Genomic DNA, 17,290 nt, shown 5'->3' on the forward strand with positions numbered 1-17,290 from the left:
GTGGGCGTGAAGAGATGGGCGGAGCCGGACCGGGCGTGAGGGCGGGTGGTGGAGTGTGTGAGGGGCGCCGGTGTGGTGAGTGGGGCAGGGTCGGTGTGAGGGGGCCTGGAAGGGCTGCGGAGGGCCTGGGGGCTGCAGAGGGGCGGGATGGAGGGAACGGGGCAGGGATAGAGAGAACGGGGCAGGGACAGAGATATAGGGATAGGTTGTGGGGACCGTGGATCTAAGGGGGCTGAAGGGGCTGAGGGGGCTGAAGGAAACATGGCGTCGGGTGTGTGGGGAGGGAAGCTGAGGAGGGCTGCAGGGCTGTGAAGAGGGCTGGAGCTTAGAGAAGGGTGAGGGGTGTGTGGAAGGGGCAAGCTGGGGGCAGAGAAGGTGGGGGTTGTGTGAGGCGATGAGGGTAAAAGGGTAGCTTGTGGGTGTGTGGAGTGGGCAGCTGGGGCCTGAGGTGCTGGGAGTAGGGGCTGAGGGGTGAGGAAGGGGTGAAGGAAGCCGGGGTGGGAGAAGCTGGATGTGCTGTGCCTGTTGCTTTGGAACAGGCGGGCTTGGTGCTGCTGAAATGCTTGAACTCGAGTTTATTTTGTTCTTGAACAACTGTATATTTGAAGAGGACGTTGCCACAACCTGAAGTTGTGTTCATGTTGTTTGGGATGTAAATATTAAGACTTAAAGGAAGTCTGTGAAGTTAACACAAGCATTTAAAATAAGATGTTGCCTTTGTTATAAAGGTATTTTATGATATTAAAAGTATGCCTTTGAGAAAGCTGCTTCATGTCACTGTTACTCTTGTACTGCTTATTTTGTTTGGTAGGGCAGGGAGAATTACCCCTTCTCATGCTTCTGCTTTAGTGCAATGGCTTCCAACCTGGATTTCTATAACTATAAACATGTTAAAAAGTATTGTAATGAAATAATTCTCTTCTTTCTTAAAGGAATTGGGTTGAGAGTGAATCACCTGGGAAATGGCCACACGCCTCAGATCAGTGAGTTGAGGATTTAAATGATGCTCTATGAAGATTTGTCTTGCAGAAACATTTTCATAAATACTTCTGAGTGTTGGAAGATGTGAGACTGTTCCTGCATTAGTAGAGATACTGGCAAGGAAAATGGGATTTTTCTAAGGAATCATTTGCTGTTGTTAGTTCCAAAGACCTCCTGGAATGCTCCAGCCCCCAAAGTACACCAGCAGCTTTGTCAGTGCCAGATCAATAGGGCTGGAAGTTTAGCTACTCCAGGAGCATTTCTACATGCTTTATAACGTATTCTTTGTTATAAAGGCCCAGCTGAGGTCCCTGAGATCTACCACGCCATTGTAACATCTCTATGGTTGCTGCATTGAGTACAGGAAGTTAGAACATGGAAAGAGTAACATTTTGCCTAGCTCAGAAAGGTGTTTGGATATTGCTCTTAGGAGTACAATTTACTCAACTATTCTGTTGCATTACCTGTGGCTGTTGTTTATAGAGACATTTCTACCTAGTGAACTATTTTCTTACGAATCCATGTGAAGCTTACTGAGGACCAGTGAATCTCTGATAGTTAGGAAACAAAGAAACAGAAAACCCAATGTAGTATCCTGGTGGAGTGTGAGCAAGCTGTCATATCTTCACAGCACAACACTAGTTAGGTAGTAATTCATATCCTAAACCCAGTATAATCCTGGTTAGCCTGGCTTTCTACCTGCTCATGAATCCAGGTGCAACCACCTTAGCTGCAGTTACACTGACTCTGGTCATGGAGTTGGTTCATTTGGTCCCTTTCCAAGAGGTGTGCACTAGACTGTGTGTCTTAAAAGTGCACTAAAGGTTATCTAAATACCCTGCTGTTCATCACCATTTAGAATACTGCTAGTGTAGCTGAGGGAGTGGAAAACTATCATTCAGAAGCACCTGGATGGTCTCATCTGTGCTGGCAAAAAATGATTCTGATAATTAGGGCTAGAGGGCGTTGTTCTGCCACGGTCGAGCACTGTTCAGCACATTCAAGTGTGATGCACAGCTGAGATGCTGTCAGTTGATGAAGAATGAGCTGGAATCATAGGATTGGACTGGTTTGGGTTGGAAGGACCCTTAGAAGAAAGGACACAGGGCGGGGCAAGTAGAAATACTGATGGAATGGAGTGGCTGCCTCTGAAGAAGGTACACCTGGGGAGAGGACACTGCAGCGGAGTGTGACTGACTTTAGAGAATCAGGGAGCTGAAGAGCAAAGCATGTGCAAAACTGATGTAGTCGGAGAGTGAGCTGCAGAGGGTCCTTAAACTCGCATATGCTTTCTCTGTCTGTTTTCTTACAACTATCAAACCCACACAGATTTGGCCAACCCGTTAGAGCTTTATTTTAATTATTTGAATCGTATTGTACTTTGCATGCACCATTCTAAATAACTGGTTATGCTTTAATGTGACTGAGCAGCAGTGCTGCGCTCCTCTAATTTCTGGTGTGTGTAATTGACACTTTGCAGTAGAACCTTTGTTTAAGGATGTAGCACTTGGAAACTTCTGAGTAACTTGTTTTTCTGTGGTCTCACTGGGTTAAAAATCCCTTCAGCCTGATAGTGTAACTGCAGAGGTGGGGCTTTGTATAGCAACAATAAGGAGCAAACCTATTTCCAACCAGGACAGAGCATTCTTTGTATGAAAGCTTCCTCAGACTCATTGCTTGCATGTTTTGTGTTGATGGTGAGGTCTTAGTCTCAGTTCAGTTACATGAGTGACCAGACTGGAATCTATTAGTGACTATAGCCATTTATTTGAACAAGCTTGAAAGGAAGGAAGAACCAATGGCTGACTGAAAAGGACAATCCTTGCCTTGACCTGTGCTTTCCCAGCTTGGAGAAACTTGAAGTTTCACATCGTCTGAAAATGATTTTGTCCTTGGTAATGATGATAGTTTTGAATGTTCTGAAGTATCTGTGCCATTTGGCTGAAGCAGATTGTTTGCTTTGCCACAGGGCAGAGTTTGTGGGAGCCATTCCTCTTTTTCTTCACTACTATGGCGGCCACTTGGTTGGCCACTTGGTTTTGGCCACTGCTGAAACAAACCAGCACGTGAGCCATGTGGACCATTGATGTATCTGAACTTTTAAGCACAGACTGATTGAAGAGTCTTTTGATACCTAAATATAGACTCCTGTAATTAAACTACACACTGATGAGTGCAAAATTCCAGCATATTAATTTCTCAGAGCAGTTTACTTGTGCACTTTGGTGTATGCCTGCATGTTAAGGCGCTTTTCTCCCTGTCTCCACAGGCTGGTAAGAAATGTACCGTGATCGGCGGGTCTGGGTTCTTAGGCCAGCACATGGTGGAGCAGCTCCTGGAGAAGGGTTATGCAGTCAACGTGTTTGATATTCAGAAGAGGTTTGACAATGACAGAGTGAGGTTCTTCCTGGGAGACCTCTGTGACAAAGAGGTACAGACTAATGACAGACAGTACATGGCATGGCAGAGGGAAGGGATGTGTGTTTAAATAAATGTTCCCTTGAGCAGCTTACTGAGCCTTGCCTCAGGCACCGAAACACCTGAAGGCATTGCACAGGTTGTAAAGGGTGTGTGGATATGGCCCCCAGCCATGCCCTGGGAAGCCAGTAGCCAAAGCAGTTTTCAAACCTTCATCTAGAACATTTAAAGGAATTCACTTGAGGTCTTCTTGCAGCAGAAAAGAGCAGAACTTGTTTCTGTATCATGATTTGCATTACTTTTAGCTCAGGCTTACAGTGTAATTACAGTCCCTGTTGGTAATGGTGTGTGGGTGCTCTCCTGGCTAACCCCAGCTGGGTGAGAACAGCATAGTGCATCACTTCTAACAGTCAGCTGAGACCTTCTGCCTTAGCTCAGCCATGCTTTGAGCCTTGGCATAACATTTGTATATGATGTGAACAGGCATCTCCCCAGAAAGGTAAAGAGCCATGGCTCAGAGCTCTATGCCAGTCATCACCAATGCAGACAGTGCCATGGGGTACTGGTGCTGCTAAACCTGCTGCTTGCTGGGTTTTCTAGCTCCTGTCTCCAGGTAATTTGGAGTCTCATACCTGTGCTGAGACTACTGCAGGTTGTTAAGTCAAGGTAGCCTCTAGGTCTTAGAAAATTCCCAGGTTCTTCCCTGGGAAGGAAATACATAGTGTGGTTTTGCCTAGCAAGAAGGAGAGGACATAGTGGAGATCCTGGGTGCTGATCCTGTTCCAGGTGCTCATCTTTATGGAGGGAACATGTGTTGAAATTTAGTGATGTTTTTTTCCATAAGAAAAGGATTCATGTTTTATTTTCTTCCTCTTTCTGAGTGGTGCTGCTGTTGCTTCACTGCTGTCTCATGTGATGTCTCCTCCAGGCTTTGCTCCCAGCTCTACAAGGTGTGTCGGTGGCATTTCACTGTGCATCGCCAGCACCTTCAAGTGACAACAGGGAACTGTTTTATAAGGTGAACTTTATGGGAACCAAAGCTGTCATTGAAGCCTGCAAAGAAGCTGGAGTGCAGGTAAGGAAAGAAAAGCATATAGAGACTATAAGCTGCTGATGTGACTTTATAACAGTTGCAGCATGGACCAATTTCAGTCTAGTTTGAGAGAGGGATAGAGGTCTCTGAGATAGCAAATACCGTCTTGTTGTGTGGAAATTAGTAGAAGAAACTCGGTCTCCTGCTTAGCGTCTGGTGTAAGCTCAGGCCATGTTTGCCACAGAAAACCCACTCATGGCAATATTCCTGACTGCAGGAAAAGCATTCATTAAAATTTGTCCTACCAGACATCTGGGAATCACCCACAGGAGATCACCCACAAGGGTGTTCCCTCATGCTGTCATAAGGGGATGGTTCTGAAGAGAGCTTTTCCAGCACTGGAAGTGTTCATGATATCTATTACCTACATGAATTCTTTAACATATAATGAGAAGAAACACACTTGTGCCATAAACCAGTCTAATTTGGTTTAGAAAGTCATTTGCCAATGAAAGAAAGAGCCAGGGAAAACCAGTGCAAATGCAGCAGTGCTAATGTCTACAATTAACTGGTGTATATCACCCAGGCCTCCCAGCCCAGAGTCTGTTATTTGCTGGGGTGGTTTCCCCCCTCATGCAATGAGCTGTTGTAGCAAATGGGCCATGGGGTGTTTTCCTTCAGGCTTAGTCTGGATTCTGTCAGAGTGAGGAGTTCCATCCTGTTGGAACTTTGTTGGATCTGGTCTTCTTTCTATTACAATGTAAATCCTGTTTAAACCCACATGTTTCTGATTACTCCAAGACATCACTGACATTCTGGTTTGAATCCCCTGGTGTACAAAAACATCCAAGATAAGAATTCTTTTCTGGTTTAATCTCTGCACTATTGTTACCATCAAGATGAGTGAATATACCTTAAAAACACTCATGTTAAGGGCTGAAATGTGCCAAGTGGGTGCTGTGATTTCCTGGAGATGTCTTGGGTGCTAGTTGAAATGCTTCAATCTCCTTTAAGTAGCACTAAGTAATTCGATTGAAAGAGTGGCAGTTTTCTTTCCTGCAGTTTCAGATTATCTCCTGCAAGTCCATGTTCTTCTGCACTTAGTACTATCTCAGTTGATTAAACATCTTACTGTCTTTACTCAGCCTTTGTAAATAAGTACCCTTTTTTCTTGGGCTTTAAACAGCTGTTTTCTTGCATCTCTTGCAGAGGCTGGTGTTAACCAGCAGTGCCAGTGTTGTTTTCGAGGGCACAGACATAAAAAATGGGTCAGAAGATCTCCCATATGCAAAAAAACCCATCGACTATTACACAGAGACGAAGATCCTCCAGGAGAAGGTATTTGTCATAATACAAACAACACTGTTCTTCACAATGATTAAAACTGCCCTTCTAAAAGTAGTAATGACATCTTTGGGGTGAAACACTGAAAGCGTTAGTGTTTATTTGGGTTGTTCTTGGATTTTTAATGGAAAATGCAGCAGCTGTTAAAAATAAGTAGAGCACAGCATTTGCAAACTCCCAGTAGAATTAAATCATCTTCAAGGATGCCTGGCTAAATGTCCTTAGCACTTGGTGCTGCAGGAAGGTGTGATCACACCCCTTCTGAATTGGGTTGAGGAGGCCTCTGGTGGAAATCATCCATTGATGGATGAGAGAGAGATGGAATTCCTCAGTGTCCTTCTCTTCTCGAGTGGAGAGAAGGAACTTTCAAAGCTCCCCTGATTTCTGTGGTGTTAAATGAGAGAGGTGAGGAGTCCCCTTCCTTTGTCTGTCAATTCATGAAGTGTTCAGTAATGAGGACAGATTTTTGTCTGTTTTTCTCATTCAAGAGGATTGGGAGAAGAAATGGGAACAAAGGAAGGATCACTTATAAAGAGATGGACAGACTGTTTCTTCCACTGATGCCTTTTCAAGGAGATGGGGGAGCACCCACCCCTTAGTGATGATCTGGGAATGTATTATGAAGCTGTATTTTTCTTCTCAGCCTTTCTCTCCTGATCTGGTTTTCTCTTTTTTTCCTACAGGAAGTGCTCAGTGCAAATGACCCAGACAATGACTTCCTCACTACTGCTATTCGTCCCCATGGGATATTTGGTCCTAGAGACCCTCAGCTGGTTCCCATCCTCGTTGAAGCAGCTAAGAGTGGCAAGATGAAGTTCATCATTGGGTGAGGAAGGCTCAGTCCTTTAATAGCTTTTGTTAAAACTAATGCTCAACCTACAAAGCCTTTTTGGAAAGGAATAATATTAAATCTGTTATTCAATTAAAGCTGCTGTTGTGGCATGGAAAGGAGTCGATGGGGGGGTTGGAGTTGATTTATCAGTTGTGATTCAGGATTCTCTTTTAAACAATCCTTTTGCTTCATAGTGCAAAAAGACTACCAGTGGGGACAGCTGATGTAGCTTGAGCTGCTTTGTATTGTCTTTGAGCTGTCCTTTTAAATATGAGAGAGCTCAGATTAGTTGCTGTTAATTTAATTAATACACCCTTCTGTTAGCAATTAAAAGGCCTCTATGGCAGTGTTTGAATATCTCTGCTTGTAAGATCAAAGGTATTTGCCTTGTTATTAAGCCTGGCAGAGCTTCTAGCTGAAAGTTTAGAGCAAGAAATAGTTCAAGCTACTACTGAGGATATTTTTATTGATTGTATTATGCTCTTGAGAAGAAATATGCTCTTTAATCTATAATAGACTTGTAATCCATGAAAGAAGCTAGTTTGTGTGTATATGTGCAGCCATGAATACGTGCTTGGGGTGAAAAGAAGGGAATAGGGTTGTGTGGGTTTTGGTGTTGGATTCTAGGAGGTGTTTGGTTCTCAGTCTTCCTCACAGCTCGAATCTGAATTGATCTCTTAGATTGCTCTGAGAGAAGCAAACCTACACAAACTCAAGGTTTCCACTTTTTGCAAGTCTGCATTCTCTTCCAGCTCAAACCTGCATTCCTCATCTGAATATTCCTACAGCTACAGCCTGTACATCCCTTCTAAGAAAGCAAATAAAATAGTTATTTATCCATGAATGCAGGAAATGAAAATCACTCTTTCTCAAAATGCTGGATTGCAGCAATACTGGTTTATGGCCAAATGAGTAGTGGTTTTGTAACAGACTATTGGTTTGATTTAGCTAGGCTCTTGAAAGTGATGTGCAGATTCACTTTCTGTACCTGGGTAGAAACACAGTGGTTTGAATCTCTTTCAGCCAGGGCTGAAGTTGGCTCATTGAGGGAGTGAGGGAGAACTTCCCGAGCCAAGGATTTCATAATTGAAAGCTTGTCCTTAAGTGACTCTGTCTGTGCTGGTTTCTGTTCTCTGCTCTCTGTTTCTATTTGTTCTGCTTCTTTGAATCACTCCGACCCTGTAGGATCTGCAATACCTAAAAACCCGGTTAACTTGTGAGGTTTAGAGCTGGTACTGTTACAGGAACATGAAGTTGGAGACAAGAGCTGAGCCGATAACAGCCTTTCCTATCTCTAAAACCATATGCAGTGATTTCATCTCTCTGACATGGTATGGCCTGAAGTTGCAGCATAAGAAAGTGGGAGAAGAAACTTGGAACAAATATACCTTGTGAGGAAGTCCTTCCTTTGGCAGACTTTCAGCCTAACTTGCCTTGGGGCTAATCTTTTTCCTTTTGTCTGTGCAGGGATGGAAAGAACTTGGTAGACTTCACCTATGTGGAGAATGTGGTCCATGGACACATCCTGGCTGCAGAAAATCTTCAGAAGGGCTCTCCCCTGTGTGGGAAGGTAAGGAAGGACCTGGGGAGGGGAGCGGGTGCCCCTCAGACAACCTTCATTGCAAGCCAGGTACTGGCTTTATGCGTCTGTTCTGTAATTCATGGCACTGTTTGTCCTGAACCTCTGTTGTGGAGATGAGTGGAACCAGTGCGCAAATGGGTCAGGGTTTTTCTGTCTATGGCTATAATGAATGGTTGTCCATGTGGTGACCATTGCATTCAACCACATGGGCTAAGATGTAGGTCTATACTTTAATTTTATGCTATAAAACTCCTTGTGAAAGGAAATACAGGCAGAATTGTGGGCAGCCAAGATGTGTGCATGATAAACATAGTTATTTAGTTTTTACAATAGAGTTCAAAGCAGGAGAAACTTTTCTAGATCTCTATGGCACTGCCATGCTCTGGTCTATGTACTTTAATGTGTTTGCATTGTGCTGTGTCATTCAGTTTGACCTTTTACAAGTGATCCTGACCTCTGGAGTGTCAGCAGTAGCTGCCTTCCTTAGCCAAGGAGGGCTTCATCGCTTTCCGTACAGAGGTGGTGAGCACAAAGCAGTTTCTCATGGTCTCAGTCAAGTCAGGGATGTCAGTTCTCCTCAGCATGAACATGAGATGGGCCATCACAGAGACCAGTTTGTGAAAACCACAATGATTTTATCACTTGGCTTTTTGTCTTCCTCTCTTCCAGGCATTTCATATCACAAATGATGAACCAATTCCTTTCTGGGCTTTCATGTCCCGTATCTTGACTGGCTTGAACTACGATGCTCCCAAGTACCACATTCCCTACTGGCTGGCATATTACCTGGCCCTGGTCCTGTCTCTGGTGCTGTGGCTGCTGAGTCCACTGGTCACCATTAAGGCCACGTTCACCCCTATGCGAGTGGCATTAGCTGGAACCTTCCACTACTACAGCTGTGACCGGGCTAAAAGAGCCATGGGCTACACACCAGTGGTGAGCCTGGATGAAGCAATAGAGAGGACTGTGCAGAGCTACCCTCATCTACGCCGGGCCAAGGCCTGAGGAGCCCTACAGGGATTCTTTTCTACTTGATTTTCAGAATTGCTTTGACATCTTAACATGAACAATAAGCCAAGTCTCACTAATTCTCTGGAACAGAGTCCAGAGAAGTCCTTCTTCCCTCTCGCTGTTACCAAGATGGCTCTTATCTGGGTTGAAATGAAAGCTCCTGTAGGAGCTGTTCTAACAGTTCTTTGATGTGACTTCTTGTTTTGAAACAAGAAGCTGAACCCTCTGGACTATGAATAAACACTCTGCTGTGCCCTCTTCAATCCCAACCCAGCACATCAGCATTCCTCTCTCCACCCTTGTCCTCTGTTTTGTTGCTCTGGTGATCACAGCCACCTCTTCTCAATGAAATACTTCCCACCGCTGGTTCTTCTGTGGTTTGGCTTTTTCCTATATAAGAGCAATGAAAGAGAGGCCACCAAAAAGGAGTCCTGCCACCACCTCTTAAATCACTGAAGCTAATTTTGTTATTCCCTCCGGGACTGATGGGTGATTTGACTTCTTACTAAGATATCATGAGGAAACCTGAGAACAGGCATATGGGTCCTGTCTTTGTGAGGAAGCATTTGCCTTTCTTTCTGCAGGAGCCTGTTTCTATTCAAAAAGACCCAAATAAATCAAGAAGGCATCAACTCCTAAGTTTGTGTTCTGTCTTTGAAAGGGCAGATCCCATTCTGATCATCTCAGCACAGATAGGTTTTCAGTCATTCCCTTTGGAAGGGGGCAGAAAACTTTGCTGCGGCTGTCATCAGTCAGCTTGCAGTATTGCACCATCGCTCGCTTCCCACAAGAGCTGCATTGGGTGGAAGATCCTCCTGCACAAAGTTCTCCTCTTGTCTGACATGCTATTGCTGGTAATGGTGGGGTTTGTTGCTTTGACCACTTAGTATATCAAAAGAAGCTGATTTCCACAAGAAGATGGTTCTCATAATACTGTGTTCACTGAGCTGCTTAGTTTGACATGTATATTAAGTGTACTTCACCCTGTAATCTTTTTAAGTGCTTCAGTTTTGTTTTTAGATGAACAGTCTAGGTTAGAGTTGGAACTTGTCTCTGTGCCAGTTCTGCCTCCCTAGGAGTTTGGGTGTTTCAGATTTCAGAACTATGGGAAGTGCCTCACTCAATGAGCCTTAACCTCAACTGGAAGCTGAATATGCTTCTGGTGTCCTCAAAAAAAGAGCTTTATTTTGACTTCTGGCTGCTCTCTGGGGAGTTTTATGTTGGGCTGTTTTCCTTCTAGACACTTACCTGCTGCTTTACCAGGTAACCAGTCTTACTAACCTTTGCCTTGCTGGATCTTAAAGTGAATGCCATCCAAATCACACAGTTCTGGTTTGCACTGGTCACTCACTTGGCCTTTTCTTTGTTCCTTCCCCTCTGTCCAAGCCTCTAGAGTTAGATTGTTAAAGCTTGAATTCTGGAGTTCAGAGAACAAGCCCTCTGGTTGCTACATTTCTGGAATCTGCTTGTGTCATCTCACATCCCATTTCAGTGGGACACAGCTGCTGCTTTCAAAGACCTAAGCTGTGTTAACCTCTGTGATCCATCCATGTGCCAGCACAAATTCAGTGTCAGTGGAAGGACCCTTTCTTCCCTCGCTGGTTCTCTAAGTGTGTACTGGTGCTCCATCTATATATATATATAGTGACATAGGAAAAGAACTGTTGGGGCTCATGGTGCACAGCAGAGAACTTCAGCTCCTCGTCTGTGAAGCAGGTACAATGCTGCCCTCACACAGAGATGATGAGAGAATAAGGTTATGCTGAAGCGGGAGGAGCAAATGCTACCACTGCTTGAAGTCGATCATACAAAAACAGGTAAAAGCACATTCTGACCTCTAGATGGCATTTCCCAGTTAGATCTGCCATATAGCTTCAGTCAGGCCCAAAAATGCCTGTATCAGTCCTTGGACACAGTTGCAGTGGCAAGTTACTCATCTCCCCTCATCTTTGGAGGACTGTCAAGGTAAGAGGTGAAGGTATCAACCAGAAGGCGCCACGGAAACAAGAGGCACTGGAAGGGCAGGTCTGCTGATATGGAGCACCATGGTTTCCCTCACATGTCTGGTTCATCCAAGAAGGGTAAACCAGAGGTTTTGCTTGCATAGGGGCAAGCAGTTCCCAGAGCTGGGCATGGGAGGGGGCATTGCATCATGCTGAAGTCTGTTTGACTTGGTACTCCCTATGTAATTAGGTCAGTTCCCAGAATTTCTTCTGGCAGGCTCACTGGCTTCTGTTTTCCAAACCAGGAGTAAACAGGCCTTGTTGCTGTGGTGGAGTCTGGCTGTGCTCTGCCTGTATTCCCTGGCCACAAAATAGAAGGTGCCTTGCTTTATCCACAGCTTCCTCTATCCCTGGTCCAGCCTCCTTCTTTCAACTCATGTTCTCATCCTAATAAGCACCTGCATAAGTCCCATCTTGTGTTTTCTGTGCAAGCCAAAGAGATTGTTCTGCACTTTCCTGCCTGTGATTTATTCATCTTGCCACCTCTTCACAACCTCTGTCTTCTGTGTGTGTGTGTGAGCAGGCAAGTGAGCAGGAGCTGCAGAGCAAAACTGCCATTATCGACATCTCCTTCCAAATACCTAGGGGCAGATGCAGTCTGTTGTTCTAGTAATGCTCAGCAGGAGCTGCTGAAGACTTCAAACACTTCCCTATAGTGCTCTTGACAAACTTCTTATCTCTCACTTTGCTTTCCAGGCTGCTTCCTCCTGCAGCTCCTAGTTTTGCTGACCTGAGACTGGTTTTGGTTTGACAAGCAGTGGGAGAGATAAAGAAGATATCTTCTATTGCTTACCGTAGAGAAAGGGAAGAGAGGAATGAAAGTGCTTTTTTAGGTGGAGTTAAAGTAACCAAGAAGCCCACATTCCCCCTTACAGAGGGACTGACTTAAGTCAAGCCTGAGGTAGATAAGTAGGAGGGTTCAGGTGGAGGATAAAAGCCAGGTTGGATGGGGCTTGGAACAGCCTGCTCTAGTGGAAGGTGTCCCTGCCCGTAGCAGGGGATTGGAACTGGATGAGCTTTATGGTCCCTTCCAACACAAACCAGTCCATGTGTGTGATGTTACACTGTGGAAGCTCAGCATCTCCAGTGACTTCCAGCATGACTGCTGCTCAGACAGCCCTCTGAAGCTGTGGAAAGGGCCCCTTTGGCTCAGCAGATCCTCACATAGGTTACTCAGCTGTGCTGATGTGGTGATCCCCAAGCACCAGTAGGAGCTTCCACACCCTTCAGCACTGCAGAGCCAAACATGGCACAAGTGGGCCGGGCCCTGCTCCGTTTACTGAGTTTCACTAAGGCTTGGGCAAGCCTTTGGCAAGTGCCAGCTCCACAGATGTAAGTGATGGTGCAACTCAGTGCTTATTATGGGAGAAGGAAAGCAAGTTGTTTGCCTGGGAGCCTGGAGGAAGCTTGCTGAGCTGGTGATGAGAAATAAATAAGCATCTCACTGCTTGTAGCAGGGCATGTTTGTGGTGTTTCTGCTACCTGATTGCACATGTTGCTTTCCTGCCTTTGCAATGCCATCAGCCTGGCACTGAGCCGTGGCTGCTCTTCTGCCCTGCCTCTGCTGACAAGCTGTTTTTGTCTCGGTGCTGAGAGCTCCTGACCTCCTATGCAGGTGTGTCTTCATGACCATGGGTGAGATTAGTGTATTCTAGCCCTAAATAGTCCAGGATCTATGATTCTGTTCTGCTACCTGCTATTAGGAAGGTGAGGTCTGGCATACTTCGTAATGACACCTCATGAAAAACCAGTTTGATTCCCTTGTAACAAATGGGTGTAGTGGTTTTACACCCTTCTACTCATCACAGCTCTGCTCAGTCTCTACTGGAGCTTTAGTTTTCTGTCACCTTGGCAAAGGCCCACAGCATTGATAGATTAGTCACCTTCCTTCCACCTTCAGCACAAGGATGGGGGACAGAGTTACACATGAGAACATGTTATTGAACAAACAGGAAACATGCCAGTGGAGCTTAGTGCTCTGGAGGGTGGTGATCAACTGCTCATGACTAGAAGATAGTAACAAAAGTGTAGAGATAGTAGTAACTGAATCCGAGCTGGTCAGGGAGGCTCTGTGCCTCTGTGGTAGGAATGACAAGAATTGCTGTGCTACTCAGTACAGCCACCTTCCCCTGACATTGACTGCCTGGCCTGGGGGTTGAGCAGGTTCCTACCTCGCAGACATCACTGTTTGTAAAGGTATGTGCACTGCCCCCCTGGAGAGGAAGGTAACTGCAGAGTTACACAGGCTGGTTTTAAATGGGCTGCTCTGGAAGCGATAGCAGTGGGTCTGTGGCAGAAGAGAGCTCAGAGCAGGCTGCTGTACCCAGCAAGAAGAGACTACAGGCATGACTGCAGCTCACAGCCAGCCTGACCTGCTTCTGCTGGGCTGTGAGGGATTCCCTCTGGGACAGCCTCTGGACTCCAAGGTGTTTAGAGCAGTGTTCAGACAAACCCCAGCCTCAAACAGAAACTCTTGAAGGAAAGTGTCTGATTTGCAGGTTAGTCCTCCATTTTTCTGTTTATTTCTTGATGCAAGTACTCCTCATACTTGCCATGATCTCTCCTGGGCAGTTCTTGTGGTGAAGTCACTTCTGTTTCTTATTTATGTACCTAAACAGGGCCCTTTAAGCCGTTTGCTGTTCCACCTTCTCTCCTACCAGCAAGTGGTTTCTGTGGCTGCAGCTTCCTTGCGTGATGCAATTCACATGTCTTACTGATCCCAGATGATCTGCTTTGCACTGCACTAAGAATGTAAGAGACAAACAGCAGTGAAACAAGCATCAAGCAGTGCTGATGGTGAAACAGCTTTATGAGGTGCTTGTGCTTTTCTTGTGAAGGAGGTTCAGGGAGAATCCATTTCCTGGTGAAGTCTGGTACTCCAGGCTCATGGCGGGGGTAGGAGGCCAGGTCTACTTGGGTGGTTCAAGCCAGACCTTTTAACCTGGTGCAGATGAAGCAAATGCCCCTCTTGGATTCTGCTCCTGCACTGAGGAAGTCAAGGGTTTGCTCCAGAGGTGTGCAGGTTGGCTGTGGTATCTCCTGATGAGGCTGGTCTTGCCAGGGAGACTGAGTTTGGTGGCTTTTTCCTGAAGCATGGTTAATTTTGCCACTGTTTAACCGGGAAAAGCTGCTACTTCTTGCCGTGGTAAGAGTTACAGTTTTGCTAACTTCAGAGTGGTATCAAACTGTAGCAGAAAGGCCCAGTTTCACTCCCACTATACACACACCTACACACACACTGTGTATTGAATGGATTCATAGAATCCCGGACTGGTTTGGGTTGAAGGGACCTTAAAACTCCTCCAGCTCCACTCCCTGCCATGGGCAGGGACACCTTCCACTAAAGCAGGTTGTTCCAAGCCCCTGTGTCCAACCTGGCCTTGAACACTGCCAGGGATGGGGCAGCCAGAGCTTCTCTGGGCACCCTGTGCCAGCGCCTCAGCAACCTCACAGGGAAGAGCTTCTGCCTAAGAGCTCATCTCCATCTCCACTCTGGCAGGTTAAAGCCATTCCCCTTTCCTGTACCTACAGGGCCTTGTCCAAAGCTCCTCTCTGGTTTTCTTGTAGCCCCTTTAGGCACTGGGAGCTGCTCTAATGTCTCCGCTTAAGGAGCCTTCTCTTCTCCAACATGAACATAAATCTGGAGTCTTTATCTCAAGCCTCTTCTGGAAGCTGAGAGAGATGATGCTCCTGATCTGGTTGTCTCAGTTAAGTGCCTAAAGTGAGCTGACTTCCCCTACAGACTGACTGGATGTCACCTTTACCTTTGCTCTGGAGGTACCTGATGGTGCTGTGTTTTGGTGGCTGTGTGGTGTGGGGCTCTCTCAGGTGTCCCCCAGGCCTGCTGCTTGCTGCCAAAACCCTCCTGCCTCTGGCCACTGCTGTGGGTTTGAAACGCCATGTCATTAAAACCTGAACATGCTCCTGTAATTAGGAGGAAGCAAACCACCCATCAGGGTTTCTGTGCCTGCTGGTGTGAGTGACATTCAGCTATAGTTTGGAAAGAGTGGTTTATCTAAGAGCTTAATTGGGATAAACCCACAAAGGCTTGTTTGGGACCGATTGTCTTGAACTGCTCAAGCTGCTGTGCACCAGATATGTTTTTGCTGAGCTCTGTTTGCAGAATGGGAGGACTGCGAACTGTGGTGACACGGCAGCTCCAGTTCAAGGTAAGCTGTCTGCATGGTTGGCTGTGGTGGTTGTCAGCTGAGCAAAGCTTATGAAAAACCTTTTCTACTGAGGGAGAAAAAAAGAAAAAGAGAAAAGGAAGGTGTGTTCCTGTTCTGCTCTCCTCACTGGGAAATAAGGCAAAGCTGTGGTTTACTTGTGTACTGACATGCATATACATATATACTGTGTATCCTTTGTTATCTACTGTCCCTGACTCTCTGGTGTTGTCCTAGTCCATGTGAGGAAGATAGAAGGTCCCTTTCTGTGTTCTGCCAGTCCTGGAAGACAGCTGCTCTTGAGGCTTCTTTCCAGGCTTTTTGAAGTGCTCTCCCCTGGGACACCCAATCCCTGAGAGGTCTGTGACATTCATTCTGTCCTTGGAATGTCCACTTCTGCTCCTCTTTGGCAGCACCTATGGCTGGAAGAGCTTCCCAGCTTTACTCTTTCTGTAGAAGCAGTGTTTGGCAGCCATCTGCTAAATGGTGACAAGGGTGCAGTGTTTGAGGGATGTGTTGTTGGTGATCCTCCTGTGCCAACCTTGAGTCTCTGAGATGCGTGAGCTTGATTCTTCTGGCAATTATATTGCTGCAAATGAAAGCAGCTCCCCTGAGATGGAGGGTGACACTGCTTCGAAACAGACAGGAGAGAGACAACTGCTGGGTAGGTCTTGGATTTAGCCACAAGGATAAGCTGGTACATTCCATGCAAGGCAGCAGCTGAAGCGCAGGCATTGCCACAGTGGAGCAGTGCGCTGCCAGGAGACAAGGGTACGTCTGCACTGAAGGACCGTGCATGTAAGGGGAAGAAGCTGTGCTGCTGCCCTTCCCCAGGGCTTCATTAACAACTGGATCATGGCTTCTTAAATGTACCTCGTTGAAATGGGAAATAAGCTGAGAGGGGAGTGGATATAGCAGAATAAAATCCCTTTTATTCTAGCGTAAACTGTCCATGTGTGGCAGTTGCAGCAGTGTCATAATTCTCCCTTGTCTTTCCCAGGGAAGCTTTAACTCTCCTCTTGCTTTACTCCCAAGGAGCTGAATGTGGCTGGTGTGATGTACAGCAGTGAGTAGTCGGGTGATGTCCTTCACACAAGTGCTGCTGTGCAACAGCCTTGCTGTGTTAGCCAGCAGCTGAAATGACCCAGGTAGCATTCGCACCAGAAAGCTGTGGGTACATGAAGTGAACTAAAATGCCTCCTTTTGCCCCCTCTCTCAGGAGCATTGCTGCAGGATAAGGGCAGTATGGAGAACCCCCTGTGGGACTGATACAGGTTTCAGACTGGAGCAGCAAAGGAGCAGATTCCTGAAGCAGAGGAAGGCCGTGCGTGCCAGGTCAGTGCTAGATCAGCGGGGCTTTGGGTGGCATCAGGAGGCTGGAGAGTGAGGAAACTTTGTAGAGAGTTGATCTGACAAGGTCTGAATGGTGGTTCACATGGAGGAGAAGAGTCTTGTCTGTGTATCTCACCAGGCTACGTGCTGTGCTGCGTGTCTTTCACTAACAACTCGCTCACCCAAGCTGTTGTGATGGAGCTGCCAGCTTGGAAATAGGTTCTCGGCTACTCTCCCTTGTCACCATACCCCTGACCGTGACCTGTCTTAGGAGGTTTTGTACATGTGCTTGGGCCCATGTCTTCAAGCTAAAATGTTACTTCATGCTGCACCTATCTCCTCTTAGTTAATTAGAACAGCAGTTCCTGGTGTTCTCCTTTCCTCTGAGTGCTGATAGACAGCTGATGTTTTAGCCTCTGTGGGTGCCAGTTCAACAGACTAGTCTGCATGTAGTAAAACAACACTCAGCTTCTGTGTGTATTGTTTTAGCATCTCCTCATCCATTTCTTTTGGTGTTTTAACATCAAGGTGCTCATGATAGGTGCTTTTTTGTTTGTTTGAATGTTCATTGTGGAACAGTGTGTTCAG

The 17,290-nt window shown here is 46.1% G+C and overlaps 1 protein-coding gene across 2 annotated transcripts; it reads left to right on the plus strand.

Annotated features, from left to right (window-relative positions):
• Positions 1 to 51: 51 nt before the first annotated feature.
• Positions 52 to 9,833, plus strand: NSDHL (NAD(P) dependent steroid dehydrogenase-like). 2 transcript variants are annotated; one of them, XM_062640397.1, is made up of 8 exons: positions 52 to 75; positions 933 to 983; positions 3,251 to 3,412; positions 4,328 to 4,474; positions 5,642 to 5,770; positions 6,460 to 6,602; positions 8,076 to 8,178; positions 8,860 to 9,833. In XM_062640397.1, the coding sequence occupies exons 2-8, from the start codon at positions 963 to 965 to the stop codon at positions 9,193 to 9,195; spliced, it is 1,041 nt and encodes a 346-aa protein (XP_062496381.1). In that variant the 5' UTR covers positions 52 to 75; positions 933 to 962; the 3' UTR covers positions 9,196 to 9,833. The 2 variants fall into 2 exon arrangements, with proteins under 2 accessions (XP_062496381.1, XP_062496382.1); XM_062640398.1 differs by lacking the exon at positions 5,642 to 5,770.
• Positions 9,834 to 17,290: the final 7,457 nt, after the last annotated feature.

The sequence above is a fragment of the Pezoporus occidentalis genome, unplaced genomic scaffold, assembly GCF_034315485.1.
Source record: "Pezoporus occidentalis ecotype Australia unplaced genomic scaffold, CSIRO_AGI_Poc_V1 ctg65, whole genome shotgun sequence".
Taxonomy (NCBI): Eukaryota; Metazoa; Chordata; class Aves; order Psittaciformes; family Psittacidae; genus Pezoporus; species Pezoporus occidentalis.